The 14913-nt window shown below is 41.5% G+C and overlaps 1 protein-coding gene across 1 annotated transcript in view; it reads left to right on the top strand.

Moving 5' to 3' along the window:
* LOC132142624 (catenin alpha-2) overlaps positions 1-14913 on the top strand; it is a 405218-nt gene that overhangs the window by 12750 nt on the left and 377555 nt on the right. Inside the window, exon 2 of the mRNA XM_059552628.1 lies at positions 10013-10119. Coding sequence (XP_059408611.1) covers positions 10018-10119 — 102 coding nt within the window. The 5' untranslated portion in view covers positions 10013-10017. The remainder of the gene's footprint in view (positions 1-10012; positions 10120-14913) is intronic.

Raw genomic sequence — 14913 nt, 5'->3', positions numbered from 1 at the left:
CTGGTGACACATAACAAAACAGGTTAGAAATCTCATTCCAAGTTTAGATGCGTGTGTGTGTGTGAGTAAAAGAACAAGATTAATTTTCAGTTAGTCTTAATTTTCAGACAGTTAATTTTCATTGGGTATTCATCTTAGCTCTTAAGTGTACACATACTGTTGAGTAGAATGGCAGTGCAGGTTTTTTCTTTTTTTTTTCTTCACCTGTGTCAGTAATGACTTTATAGCATTGCATACCAGTAGTTTCTCAGTGGTCAGGACTATTTTAAGTGAGCTGCTCTCAGCAAAAACAAGCCATCCGTACCAATAATGAGTAATCCCTTCAGTAGAGATCAGCCACATAGAGATTTATTCTCGATAGGTCTATCATTTGTGAGATGCAGGGTAACAGTTGGGAGAAAGACATTTGGGGTTGTAAATCTCAGAAAAATTGTGAATCAATCAGTAGGGTGCAAATATAATGATGGCTAAAAGTGTGTTGAGAGTCCTGGGCCAGTCAGGCTAATTTTTTTTTGGCAAATGTTTTATGACAAAATATACCATTATGACTCATAAATGTCACTTTAATTGTTTGTTATTATTTGTAATGATAAAATGATAAAGCAAAATTTTTGTAATTCAAAGTCAATAAAGACAAGTAAACTAAAGCAGAAAAAAATAGTAGAGCCTTTTGTCCTTTTGTGCATATCGCCATCAGCCACAGACATGTTCCAGAGACTTCCGCTATAATGTGACTGTCACCGTCTATCTGCTCTGTGTGCTTTCTTTATTCTGGGCCATCTCCCTCTCTCTCTCTCTCTCTCTCTCTGTCTCTCTCTCTCTCATACTTCTCCATCCCACCTACCCCTTCCCGTTAAATCCACTATTCTGTCTCTCTTTGTTTGTTTCCCTCTGCTGCATTTCCTCTTGTCCTCTACTTTGTCATTTTATCCTCATCTCTTTTGCTCCATCTCTTTCAGTCCCGTCTTTCTCTTCTCTGCCCCTGTGGCAAGGGGAAAAAACAAACCAATGTTTATGGAGGAAGGAATCAACAAATAAACTACTAAGACTGGAGATAGAAGGGTTGATTTGGAAAAATGTAGTATGAAATGGCACAGTGGGTTGCTCCCTGTCAAATGCAGGTACGCTCTCTTGTCCTTCTCCTCAGCATGTAACATCCTTACTTTGCCAGCCGAATTCTGAGTGAACTGCACAAGAACATTTTTGGTTTGACACCAGTTTCAGTGTAGTGCAGGCCAGACTTCATCCGGTTTTAGTGTGCTGACAGAGAGCTGTGCTTTAGTGTGTTATGAGCCTAACAGTAATTATACTGTCAACAGCCAGCTGAAACCTTCTCAGAGAAGTTCTGTCTCTTACTACATGCCCTTTAGAATTGATTAGTCACTCAGACAACAATCGGCTAGTAGGTTTTTAAAAATATATGGTTTTGCACATCACTAAAAAAAAAGAAAAAAAAAAGATATCACATAAATGTATTGTCTGACAGGCAGCATTTTTCAAAGTGAAGCGCAGCACTGCGTTTTACACACAAGCAGCTGTTTTCAGTGTCTCTGCATCTCTGCAAGTGCTGTGAGTTTTATGTCGATTAGCCTATAACGTACTTTAAAATGCATGTGTGCCAACCATCTTCTGAAATCTGTAATTAGAACCATTTGTAAACCTGTTGGCAACAACCAAGAATCTTTAAGGTCTCCCTGTGCTTTACGCCAAAATAAAAGCTCTGTGGTATTCAGAAATTAAGACACCCATAAATATTACTATTAAGTCAAGTCACTATTACAGTCTTATGGTGTTGTTCTGCAATAATAATAATAATAATACACCTATTGTTATTATTTTTATTATTATTTTTATTATTATTATTATTATTAAAATCTCTTTACTACAGTAACAGGTGGTTCATGAATGTGTGTTGTAAAATTATTACATTTTACAACAGCTGACATGAAACTACTTATGGACTATCTGAAAACGTGACCTTTAGTCAATATACTTTCAGCTATTGGAGGGAAGCTTTTTTTTCTTCTTCTTCTTCTTTTTAAAAAAAATTAGTAATACAGAAGATTTTTTAGGGTTTTAAACGGCAGAAACACTGGCAAGATGAGTGTTTGTGGGCATTGAATGATTTGCTCGGCTGTTATTAAGCATGGGTTAATCTAAGCTTTAATACTGACCCGCTCCGGGGCAGGATCTTTGGAAACGGCTGCAAAGAAGTTTAAGCTCAGGGTTTAAGGACACAAGGCATGATTATGCAAAACAGAATCAGCCATCCTTTGATATCTCCGGTGATCCGGTGTCCTCATCAAATGCACAAACGCAACGTTGATGATGTCATAAGCATTCTTTTTCATATCTTTTATGTCTGCTCTACCTCTCTTTCTCAGACTCAGATTAACACACTTCTCAAAAGGTCAGCGTGAGGTGTTGGAGTGGTCAAAAATGGCTGTGCTGGCTTTAGTCTGCTGTGCTAAAAGATATGTGTGTGTTTGTTTGTGTGTGTGACGTCATCACGATGAGTCTGGTCTGATTGAGCTGTCTTTAATCGTCTCTACTGTTTGAGCTTCAGACAGCATCCTAGGTTTGCAGCGCAGACGTTTATCGCTGTTTATTTGTGTGCTGCCAGTTTGATTTGTTAATCTAGTGTTATTTTTTATTTATTAATTTTTTTTAAAGTAATGTGATAAAATGCAAATAATCATGCCCTCTGACCCATATGTAAATTGCATAAAAAAAGGATATTTTCCTATTTAAACCAGATTGACTATATGGATTTCTGTGAACTGTAGGTCAGTTATAATAAATGGCTTGTGTTTGATGATTTATTGGCTTCTGAAGGCTTTTTTGTAATGTCTGTCTGCTTAATGTATTACTAATTTGTCACAATTCTATGTCTTTGAATTACTGGATGTTCATTTGGAGGCTTTTCAATGCAGATTTTGATGTGGTAATAAAAGTAATTAAATGGATATGTTGTGTAATAGCATTTGCTGTGACATCAACTGTAAAGCCTTGCCTCGTCTTTGTCAGTTTCTCAGTTAAGATGGTTATTCCTGCACATGAGGCTAATGGATCTGAGCCAATCAGCCTTCCGACCCGTCCTGACTCCAGTGTGTAGAAAATGCAATTGTGAAAGTCTCTCATTTTTGCCATTTTGCGCTCCTCGTTATGACTGCTGTTATTATCATCCTGGCAGCCAGGCACAAATAGCATAATTATTCCTCTTCCCATTTCCGTAGGATAATTGAAGCATTATTCGGTGATAATGGAACTGAAACAGATCTTGCACAGCTTGCTTCCGGCACACTTTATTGGAGGTGGTTGTGTGACATACTGGTCAACTCTCTTTGAAAATAACCTTCTTTTTTTTGTCTTTGCTACAAATACTTATGAAGAATTTTTCAATTGAGTTTTTGTATTTTTTTTGCTTAGCCTTGATTCCATATAGTGATCTACTAAACCTGATTCCACATATTAATATTACAATGAACTCCATTAAGTGTATTATAAATTGTGTCAATATTTTGTCATTTCAGTTTCTTTACTTTTAGTCTAATTGACTCTTATTAAAATATATTTTTGCATTTAGCATTTTCTTTCCTGTTGTCCATGACTGTATCCTTTTTTATTATTATTTTTTTGGGTCTTGACCCACCACTTCAGGACACAGAAACCAACAATGGTGATCCAAAGCCTATAATGCAAATAATGTTTATAGCCAAATCAATAACTCTTTATACTGTGGATATAATATAGTTCTTAATAAGAAGAACGTTTCTTATTGAACTTTAGGTGCTGCAGACCCAGTCACCCACTTTATTTTTAAGTGTTGAAGTTTAAAATGCTTACACCAATTTTAAAGGAATAAAGCTGACATATAGCTGTTAAGTCTGTTGTGCAGGACACTGTGCTTCAGGGAGTGTTTGACACAGCGACTGAGACTGTCGGGAGCCTCTCCTGAGGATTCATTGACCGCTACTTCAGAAAAGAGGAAAGGCAAGGCACAGTTTGAACACAAAAGAATGGTGATGCCCAGAAAACCCTTTTGTGTGTGTGTAACTGACTGACAACCGAGGAACCATGACTGGAGCAAACAGCAGATGATGGTTTGATCTCATGCTGATTCTTCTCACACCAGACTGTTCCAATGTGTGTCAAGGAGCTGGAAAAACACATTTTATTTAATGAAAAAAAAGTTCAAGCCAACATTCTAGACAGGCAAAATGGAACACTACAAAAAATGAATACAAATATTAATAAATAAATAAAGACCAGAAAAAAAACAAAAAAACTAAAAGTTGTTTCTTAGTGAAATCGCACACTCTCTCATACTCTTTTCTCCACATTCACTCACAGCTTGAAGACTTTTTACTCTTAAGCTTAAACCACTCAGTCATTCATCAACTTTTCTCTATCCTGCTATGCAGGCCTCATCCTGTACCTCAGATGTCTATCTTTATAAGGAACCACCTGCTTACATTACCGGTGTTCAAAGGGCCTGGAGCTGGGCTTCTGTGTGCATATGTTTTTTTGTAATGAGTATCTGGATGCAGGATCTAAAGATCCAGGAGGGAACCTAGGCCAGTGCTCCAATGAATGACAATATGATTGAAAACGCCTACGTTACAGGATTGTAACCGAATAAAAGTTAATTGTCACTAACATAAGACATCTTGGGTGGAAGGTTATAGTTTTTGAGTTGTGGTTCTCCAAAATAATTTTTTTCTCACACTTCACTGTAATGTGGCAGCATTCTTGCACATCTCAAAATGCGCTTCTTGGCAAAATACAAATGTAAACATAGTCAGCTTTGTCTGCTGTAAGTGAATTTAAACAGCACTTTAGCTGTCTCTAATGTTCTTCTTTCTTTACCCTATTCTGTGCTGAAAACATCTTTAATTTAGAAAGTGTAAATTTGGTGGCCTATAGATATTTTACAACAGGTTATCAATGGTAGGTTTGAGCATGTGTAACATACATAATCCTCTTCTATAGTTACAAAGAGTATACAACTGTTCAAAATGTAGGGGTCAAAAAAAAGTTATGTAAATAAATATACTTTTTTATATTTTTAAATGTGTATTAGGCTTATCAAGGCTGCATTTATTTGATTTAAAACAGTAAAAACTGTAAATTTGTGAAATATTATTAATATTTAAATAAACTGTTTACTATTTTTAAATACGTTTAAATTTCATTTATTCCTGTAAAGGCAAACGTACTCGGTTACTAACGTAACCTCGGTTCCCTGAGATGAGGGAACGAGTACTGCGTAAGCTAGCTTACGCTATGGGAAAAGGTCCCCTTTTCTCGAGAATATGAAGCCAAAAATTATCCTTAATTTTTAATAATGTAAAACGCAGTGCTGCAGCACAGCAGACCTAAGCGAAGCGGCTCGCGCGCTTATTGGCTGTGCTGTGGCAACTGCAGCAACCTATGGTGAGGCGGCGAAGAGGAACGAACCAATGGGGGCGCTTCGCGCCCATTGGACGTCTGAGCGCGCCAAAATAGGCGTGGCTGGAACTATATAAGCCGCCGCTTTGCCATAGGGATCAGGTTTTAAATCGACTGAAGCGATCACCCGATCCGAGCACATAGCACGGCAGGTTACGCAGTACTCGTTCCCTCATCTCAGGGAACCGAGGTTACGTTAGTAACCGAGTACGTTCCCTTTCGAGAGTACTCTCGTACTGCGTAAGCTAGCTTACGCTATGGGAACACAATGTAAAACGCCGTGCGTGCTCGGGAACTTCGACCTGTCACAGCCCGAGGCGAGAGCCCGGGGCTTTATAGCAGGAGAAATCCCAGTCCCAACAGCCAACCTTAGTGAGCTTTATATAGGGAACGAAAAAAGGGGGGACGTGATATGGCTTAGCACGTCTATATAGAAAGTACCCTGGCCTGCAGGGCAGGGACTTGCAGATTATAGAATCTAATAAATGTGGACGGAGAGGCCCAGCCTGCCGCCGCACAGATATCATCCAGTGGTATCCCGCAGGACCACGCCCATGATGAGGCCATACCTCGGGTGGAATGGGCTCTGATGCCAAACGGGCAGCGAAGGCCCTTAGATTTGTAAGCCAGCGAGATAGTGTCTACTATCCATCGCGATAGGCTTTGCTTCGTGGTGGCGAGACCTCGGGTGCGCCCACCAAAGCATATGAAGAGCTGGTCCGACCTCCTGAATGAGGCGGAGCGCGCAATATAGGTTTTGAGAGCCCTGACGGGGCAGATGAAGCTCGTGTTGCTTTCGTCGCTTTGCGAGGAAAGGGCTGACAGCGAGATGACCTGTGCTCTGAACGGTGTTGAGAGCACCTTGGGGACATAGCCGTGTCTTGGTCTGAGAATGACTCTGGAGTCATTAGGCCCAAATTCGAGACAGTCAGCGCTTACAGATAGCGCATGTAAATCTCCCACTCGCTTGACTGAGGCCAGAGCCAGTAGAAAAGCGGTTTTGAACGAAAGAAGCTTCATGTCGACAGACTGAAGCGGTTCAAAAGGGGGGCCCTTTAAGGCCTCTAGGACCGTAGACAGGTCCCAGGAAGCGATTGAAGGGGGTCGGGGAGGGTTCATCCGACGAGCTCCCTTAAGGAAACGAATGACCAGTTCGTTTTTTCCCAGTGATAGGCCGGCCACCGGAGCATGAGAAGCTGCAATGGCTGCCACATACACTTTGAGCGTAGACGGGGATCTGCCCGCATCTAAACGCTCCTGTAGGAAGGAGAGTATCTCCGTCACGTCACATAAGTGAGGGTCTAGGTTCCGTGTCCCGCACCAGGTGGAGAACACTGACCATTTCTGCGCGTAAAGGCGCCTGGTTGAGGGCGCTCTGGCTTCCGTAATGGTCTTTAACACTCCCTCAGGGAGGTTCCCGGGTACCCGTTGAGGGGCCATACATGAAGGGCCCAAAGTTCGGGGTGGGGATGCCAGAGCGCGACCTTCAGCTGCGTGAGGAGATCTTTCCGCAGCGGTATTGGCCATGGGGCTGTACTGGACAGCTGCATCAGCTCGGAGAACCAAGGTTGGGTCGTCCAGAGTGGGGCTACTAGCAGCATAGCACATCTGTTCTTCCTGACCCGATCGATGACCTGCGGTAGCATCGCGACCGGTGGGAAGGCATAAAGCGGGCGTCTGGGCCAATCGAGGGCCAGCGCGTCCCTGCTCTTTGAAAAATATATTGGGCAATGAGCGTTGTCTTCTGAGGCAAAGAGGTCGACCTCTGCCCTGCCGAAGATGCTCCACATCAACTGAACCGTTTGTGGGTGAAGAGACCACTCCCCAGGGGGAACATTCGCCCTGGAAAGCATGTCCGGGCCCCGGTTCAGGATGCCAGGTACATGCGCTGCCTTTAGCGAGCGCAGGTTGTAATGTGCCCATGTCAGAAGACGTTCGGTCAGGGTGTGCAAGGTTTTTGACCTGACACCACCCTGGCGATTTATGTAGGCCACCACTGACATGTTGTCTGATCTGACCAGAACGTGGTGGCCCTTTAAAAATGGGAGGAAAGCTTTCAGGGATAGTTCGACCGCTATCATCTCCAGACAGTTTATGTGTAACAGTCGCTCCGGGCTCGACCAGAGGCCGGAGGCAGACCTGCCCTCGTACAGGGCGCCCCAACCGAGGTTGGATGCATCTGTCGAGACTACTTTCCATTTCGAGACAGCGCCCGTGCTTACGCCTAACTGATACCAGTTGGCTATTTTCCAAGGGGCCAGAGCTGTGATGCAGCCGTGGGTCACCTTGATGCGCGCGCGGCCGGAAATCCAGGCGCGCGCTGGAACACGGTCTCTCAGCCAGCGTTGTAGTGGGCGCATGCGCAGCAGGCCCAGTTTGAGAACCGCAGAGGCTGATGCCATCAGACCTAGCATTTCTTGAAATCGTTTGAGCGGGTAAAGAGACCCGGCTTTGAACGACACGGCTAGATGCTGAATAGTGAGAGCGCGCTGTGACGTCAGACGCGCTGTACATGTCACAGAGTCTATGTCTATGCCCAAAAAGGAAATCCTCTGGCTGGGAGACAGAGCGCTCTTGACAGTGTTGATCGTGAGACCCAGGCATTCTAAATGGCTGATGATCCAGGATCTGTGTGTCGTCAGTAGTTCCTCGGAATGGGCTAAAACTAGCCAGTCGTCGAGGAAGTTCAATACTCGCACTCCCCGCATTCTCAGGGGTGCGAGAGCGGCATCCATGCACCGTGTAAACGTACAGGGCGCTACGGAGAGGCCGAATGGAAGAACCATGTACTGATAAGTCTGCCCCTCGAAGGCGAATCTCAAGAATGGCCTGCGATGAGGTGCTATTTGAATGTGAAAGTAAGCGTCTTTCAGATCCACTGAGAAAAACCAATCCCTCGGGCGAATTTGCGCGAGGTCCGCAATGGAGCCCGACCATTCCTCACTACTGGACGCGGCGAGAGAAAGGCTGTCGTGTCTGTCTTCTTCCGCCTCAGGCGCTCCGAAGGAGAAGGGGGCGCTGGTGAGCAGAGACTGGCGCTGCTCGTCCACGAAGAGGACAGGCGAAGGAGAGAGAGCGGGCGAGGCACGCGGGGAGTGTTCCGGCGTGAGCTCGCGTGTAGCAGTGTGCTCAGGCATTCTCTGATCGCGGCGTTTCTTACGCGGCACTTGAGAGAGAAGAGGCGGAGCGGGTGGAGCGTCGTGGCTGGTTTGAGCTAATCGAGCCCGCAGGGTCGATATAGCCATGTTGTCGCACTCAGGGCAGCCGCCCTTGGAGAGTGCATTCTCAGCATGCTCGCGGCCCAGGCAGGAGACACAGAGGATGTGGCGGTCCTTGCTGGGCAGAGGGCCTCGGCAGGAAGCGCAGGCCCGAGGCATTTGAAACAACGCCTCGAAATTTGCTCTTTTGCGAAAAAGTGTGATGCAGCGGCAAACACACTTAGCTTTTTAAAGGATATAGTCACGCCGGATGGCGCAGCAGGAAGCGAATGCTGAAGCCGGCGTCGGGATGAAGCACGAGCCGATGAACTCATATCTGCGTTGCAGTGCTATCCCGCTGAGAGGCTTTTCGACGGCGTGTAGAGGCTTCTCCGGAGAAGACAGCGAAGTGCAGGTGAGATCGCTGAAGGAGATGAAATCTGATCCCTATGGCAAAGCGGCGGCTTATATAGTTCCAGCCACGCCTATTTTGGCGCGCTCTGACGTCCAATGGGCGCGAAGCGCCCCCATTGGTTCGTTCCTCTCCGCCGCCTCACCATAGGTTGCTGCAGTTGCCACAGCACAGCCAATAAGCGCGCGAGCCGCTTCGCTTAGGTCTGCTGTGCTGCAGCACTGCGTTTTACATTATTAAAAATTAAGGATAATTTTTGGCTTCATATTCTCGAGAAAAGGGGACCTTTTCCCATAGCGTAAGCTAGCTTACGCAGTACGAGAGTACTCTCGAAAGGGAACCTAGATTTTCAGCAGCCATCACTCCAGTCTTCAGTGTCACATTTAAGTGTCACAGTTTTGCTGATTTGCTGCTCTAAAACTTCTGAAACTCTAAAACTCTTTAACATTTTCAATGGTTAAAACAGTTGTGCTGCTTAGTGTTTTTGTGGAAACTATGATCCATCATTTTCTGGGTAATATATTATGATGGCTCAGGCACTTCAACACACATATACAAAGTACAGGGCCAGATTTAAAAGTGAGTTAATACTGTCTGGCTTGCACAATAATGTCTGGATCTCACATTAAGACTCATTCTGAAGTCATTAGCTTTTAATGTTATGCAGCGTCTCAATATTTGATGGTCTCAATTTTAGCCTTTTAGCGTGATTGATGTGCAATGTTTAAAGACTTTTCAAAGGAGAAGCTTTTTTGACTTTAATAATACATGTGCGGCAGACTCACCGGCCTTTGATTGTGTTAAGAAAATCATGAAGCATGAAACTGATAACTGAGTCTGTGATGTCTGCACCTTTTCCTTTCATCATCCTATTAAACTGTCATTTTGTTTTTAACAACTCTTTCATCCTTTCATTCTTTTCATCCCTTTCTTATCCCTTTTCTTTCCACAGTAAACATGACGAGCGCTACATCCCCAGTCTTGTTAAAATGGGACCCCAAGAGTCTTGAGATTCGCACGCTGACTGTGGAGAGGTTGTTGGAGCCGTTGGTCACACAGGTAATGTCTTGTTAGATTTACCCTGCTTGCAGTTTCTACTGAGCCAGTCACGTACTGTACATATTTGAGAGAAACTGGGCAATTCATTAATCTGGCCAAAATATTAGTCTGTCTATAATTAAATGATGTCAAAATCTCCTGTTGAGCTTTACTAATCAAGTATTTAGCATTTATAATCATTGATGGTATTAATGGTATGTTTGCCTGAGTTGTCTGCTTTCAAGCACTGGGATTCTGAAGTTGGTCTAGTACTGGCTGATTACTGGACAGTGTAGAACAGTTTGAAGGCCTTGTCAGAGAAGTGCAAGCTGATTATAGGTTGAACTCAGATGCTGGATGCCACACTGTACATTTTCTCCAGAGCTCACAGCAGGAATCACATTTTAGACTTGCATTTTATTTGTTCTTTTGTGCCTTGGTTATATCTTCTTGTTTTTTGGGCTTAAAATACTGGGCAAAGTTTGCAAAACTTCCATGTCCATCAATCAGTAGTTTGGACGCACGTACTTAGTCTCTGTTTTTTGCTATTTTTCACATGTTAGAATAATTGTCATGATTCACACTAGTGGCACGGGAACCAAGGAGTGAGGAGACAAATTATTTAATGAACACAAAGCTGGGAACACAGGAACACGAGAAACACTGAGAACACAAAATGACATTTAACAGCGGACGCTGAGAACAGGGACACACAGGGCTTAAGTAAAAGCAGGGAGATAAGATAATTAAACACAGTTGGAACCGATAGAACTAAATAGGGACAGTTACAGGAAAAAGCAAATATGGGCATAATAATCAATCTGGAGCACGTGGGGGAGGAAAACACAACACAAGACATGGAACAGTCTGACAATAATAGTCATCAAAACACAACTAGGAATTATGTAGTTACCCAAATAATGAGTGTGTCCAATATTAAGAGTGTGTCCAGTCTTGTTTTACTGGTTGTATATCTGTCATGTACTAAGAGGGGCAACTTACACAACCATTCAAAAGTTTGGGGTCAGGAAGAATTGATTAATCATTTTTAAATACATTTTTATTTTTATTCAGCAGCGATGCATTAAATTACAGTAGACTTTTGCAATGAAAATTTGTTTCAAGTAAATGCTGTTCTGTTGAACTTTCCATTTATCAAACAATCCTGAAAAAAAGAAAATGGTTTCCACTAAAATATTACAAGTGTTCAAAATTGATAACACAAAAAATATTTACTGAACAACAAATCAGCATATTAGACTGATTTCTGAAGGTTCACGTGACACTTATGCATGATAACTTTTAAAATATATAAAATACATATAAATTATTATAAATTACAATCATATTTCAAAATATTATGATTTTAACTGCATTTCAATAAATTTATCAAATGCAGTATTTGAGCATAAGATACTCAAAAACATTAAAAGAAATCTCACTGACCCAAAAGTTTTAAGTTTTAAATGGTGAATACAATATTTTTCCCTTCAGCAAAAAAAGAAAAAAAGAACATTATTGTCTGAAGGAAAATTACATTTCCCATTAAACTGTATTTTCTGTATTCTGAGCAATTATGTGTCATTAAAGTGCTGTTTTACAGCCTTTATGGCTTTCACAGGGAATTAGTCATCTTAATGAAGTGTTGGATCTTATAAAACAAAAGCATATCTTCCCATTAAAAAAAAACTTCCCATTAAAAAGAGACCTGGAGTTTTTTCTCTTCACAACATTAATTGTTGGCTGAGTGCAGATATCGGGCTTGACCTCTCTATACTTTAGATTATTCTTTACCTTTTAGACAGCTATCTTATCTGCTTTGATCTGATGAAGATGTGCCTGGACCTCTCACAAGGATGCCATTTACAGTACCATGCACAGTTCCGAGGACAGTCCAGTGGTCTAGATCATAATGCCCTGAAGGTGAATTTTCAAAGCTAGGCTGGAAAAATGGCCTACAGTCTGTCTACAGTCTGTTATGTGAACTGGCTGCTTTGATCTCAAGGGAGATGGTTCTTAAACTGGCATTGCCTGAGGGTTTCTGAACATTCTGAGTAGTGGTCTACTGATATATCACCACGGCTGATATATCAGCTGATATTTGGCTTTTTTCAAATATCGGCATTGGCCGATAAGTTTTTCTGCTTGGACGATGTGTTCGAGGTGGGACTTTTATTTTGACTTTTATTTTAATAAAAGCACACACAGCTCACATTCTCCCTCTTGTTTACTGTTGTTGTTAACAGTTCTGTCTAATACGGATAGAAGTCTGTCTAATAATCTGATAGAACAGTTAAACAAAGTAATAAATGTATAAAGAAAATATTATAACAATTGCTTTTATGTTATTGGTAATAGAAAGGCAAAAATTATAATACTTTCTCGTTTGCTGACAGCATTAAGCAAATATGCATTCATATAATTTTTAAAAATCTTTGATTGACTAATGAACATTTATTTTCCAAAACCTTGCAATCTTAGTCGAATCCAGCTGTGAGATCTTGTGAAGTTTGCATTTTTATCCAGTATGATTGCGTGTCCTCTGTGTGACGGTCAGTCCGTGTTAATTGAATGCTTTAAACTGTAAACTCGTGAGTTCAAATTATGCTTTACTTTATGTATTTTCCCACTGACATATTCATGCCGTTTCCTCTATGTGCTCTATGTAAATGAGTGTTACCCTTGCTTTATTTAAAAAATATGATTCCTAATGCACACAAACTTCTCAGAATACTGAGTGCCCTGTCGGTTACATTATTTTTTTTATTATATTTTTTCTTAAATATTTATTTATTTGTGAAAAATACTTTTTTCATCTAAAGTATTGTAACGATTAAACTCCATAAGAAGTAGGCGGGAACTGGCGGACAATCAAACTGAAACTTTAATAATCAAAATAAAGACAAAACAGCGCGTCAGCCCCTCACGGACGACTGACGCGCACAAATAAAAACCAAACACAACTAAAACCCAGGCCTGGTCCTCTCTCGTCTGTCACTGTCGTCGCTCCGGTTTTATATCCCTCCATCTCCTCCGTGGGACTCGAGACCGGTGGGTCGAACAGGTGTAGCTCATTTCCAATCACTCCACCGGCCTCGCTCCTGTTCTCACGTCTCTCGGCCCCGCCCCACTCGTCACAAGTATGTTTATTTTACACTTTTTTATTATCCATTGTCAAATTATTTCACATTTCTTAATTATTAATAATAATAATAATAATAATAAACATTATATTGGCTTTATATTGGCTATCGACCGATATGATTTTAGATAAAAACATTTCCTCTCTGGGTGAGAGACTGATTGATATGGCCAGTTTACAGCTTTTGTGGAGTTTAGTGCTCAACTTTCATCTCTCGATCCTTTGCCGCACGCTCCCTTTCTTTCTCTCATGGTGTCTCAAACACTCCTCAGCACAATGTGACAACTCCCCATAGTTGTTCGCCTCAGCTTTACCATTTTTCTTTCACATAATGGAGGCATATGGCACAAGGAATCATGGGAATGCTAATGGATTCTTAACACAGAGTTAATACTTTATTTGGAATCAGCGTGGAAAGCAGTCCAGCTAAACGGGGACATATTATGTTATGATATGGTGGGGGTGGGAATGGGAGGGGGGTTGTCCTCTAATAACAAAGCTAGAGTAAAACATAAATAAACATTAAACAAATAAACATTTGAAAGGGTTATGTATTAGACAGACACGGACAACTAATAACATTAATCAGACCTTGCTGTTATTCTAAAGCAAAGCGCTTTGAGTGCCTAGAAAAGCGCTATATAAATGTAAGGGATTATTAATTATATTCAACACACAGAATTGTCTTTCATTTCAAAAGAAAAGATCTTCAGGACTGCAATAGCATTATGAGGCATGGTAAGTTTTATTGTCAAACTGAGTGTCAATTTGGGGTTGTTTCCTATCAAGGACAAAAGCGACGGATATTGAATCCTTGAGCGAGTGTGCACACACCTATGGAGGTTTTAATTGGAGTGGCACCTCAACAAAGTATTCTTTGAAATGAGCCTGTCTCCTTGAGACAGGATAAATTCGAAGGCCTGTCAGATAGAGGAGTACTGATTTAAGGTCAAAGCTGAGGGAAGAACTTGAATATCTGCTTCCAAATACACTTTAATGTGAGCTGTGTAAAACAAAAGCTAATGTGTTTTATGCTGTAATGCTTCACCATTAGCTTTGAAACTGTTTTCAAAGGTGAATAAAGACCTTTCTTAATGAACCGTTGTTTTTATTACCTAAGATTGAGCTATTTATATCTACACACATTGCGGGTCCCCTTACATGGAAGTCGCCACCATTGTTTGTACAGTAGCCCTAAATGGACAAACTGCTCTGCAGAGTGCATTTCGTCACTTTGTTGTTTTTGCGAATAAAACACTGACACAATGATGAACAAGTACATTAACCCTCTGAGGTCTAACGGTATTTTTGGGGCCTGGAGAAGTTTTGTCATGCCCTGACATTTGTGTTTTTTTCAGTTTCTTATAAATATCTAAATTGCTAAAGTCTATATTCACTTTAATCAGCACAAACTGGGCTATAATAATATGTGAGCAGCATGTATGTACGATTGTGTTTTTGAGAAAAAAAATGTTATGCGTGGTTAGTGAAAAACTTAAAATGTTAAATCACTTGAATAAGACAATAAAACACATACAGTAGGTAGTTTATTTAGAATATATTTAATTATCCCACAACATAACTTAATATTCACTTGCGAGTGCAGTAAAACAGTTTATTAGGAACAATCAAAGCTGACTTTCAAAGCTGAACTTTTTTGCATCATTACGCCA

Source organism: Carassius carassius, chromosome 6 (genome assembly GCF_963082965.1).
Source record: "Carassius carassius chromosome 6, fCarCar2.1, whole genome shotgun sequence".
NCBI lineage: Eukaryota > Metazoa > Chordata > Actinopteri > Cypriniformes > Cyprinidae > Carassius > Carassius carassius.
Note: the sequence above shows the minus strand (reverse complement) of the source record. Positions and strands in the feature narration are given on the sequence as shown.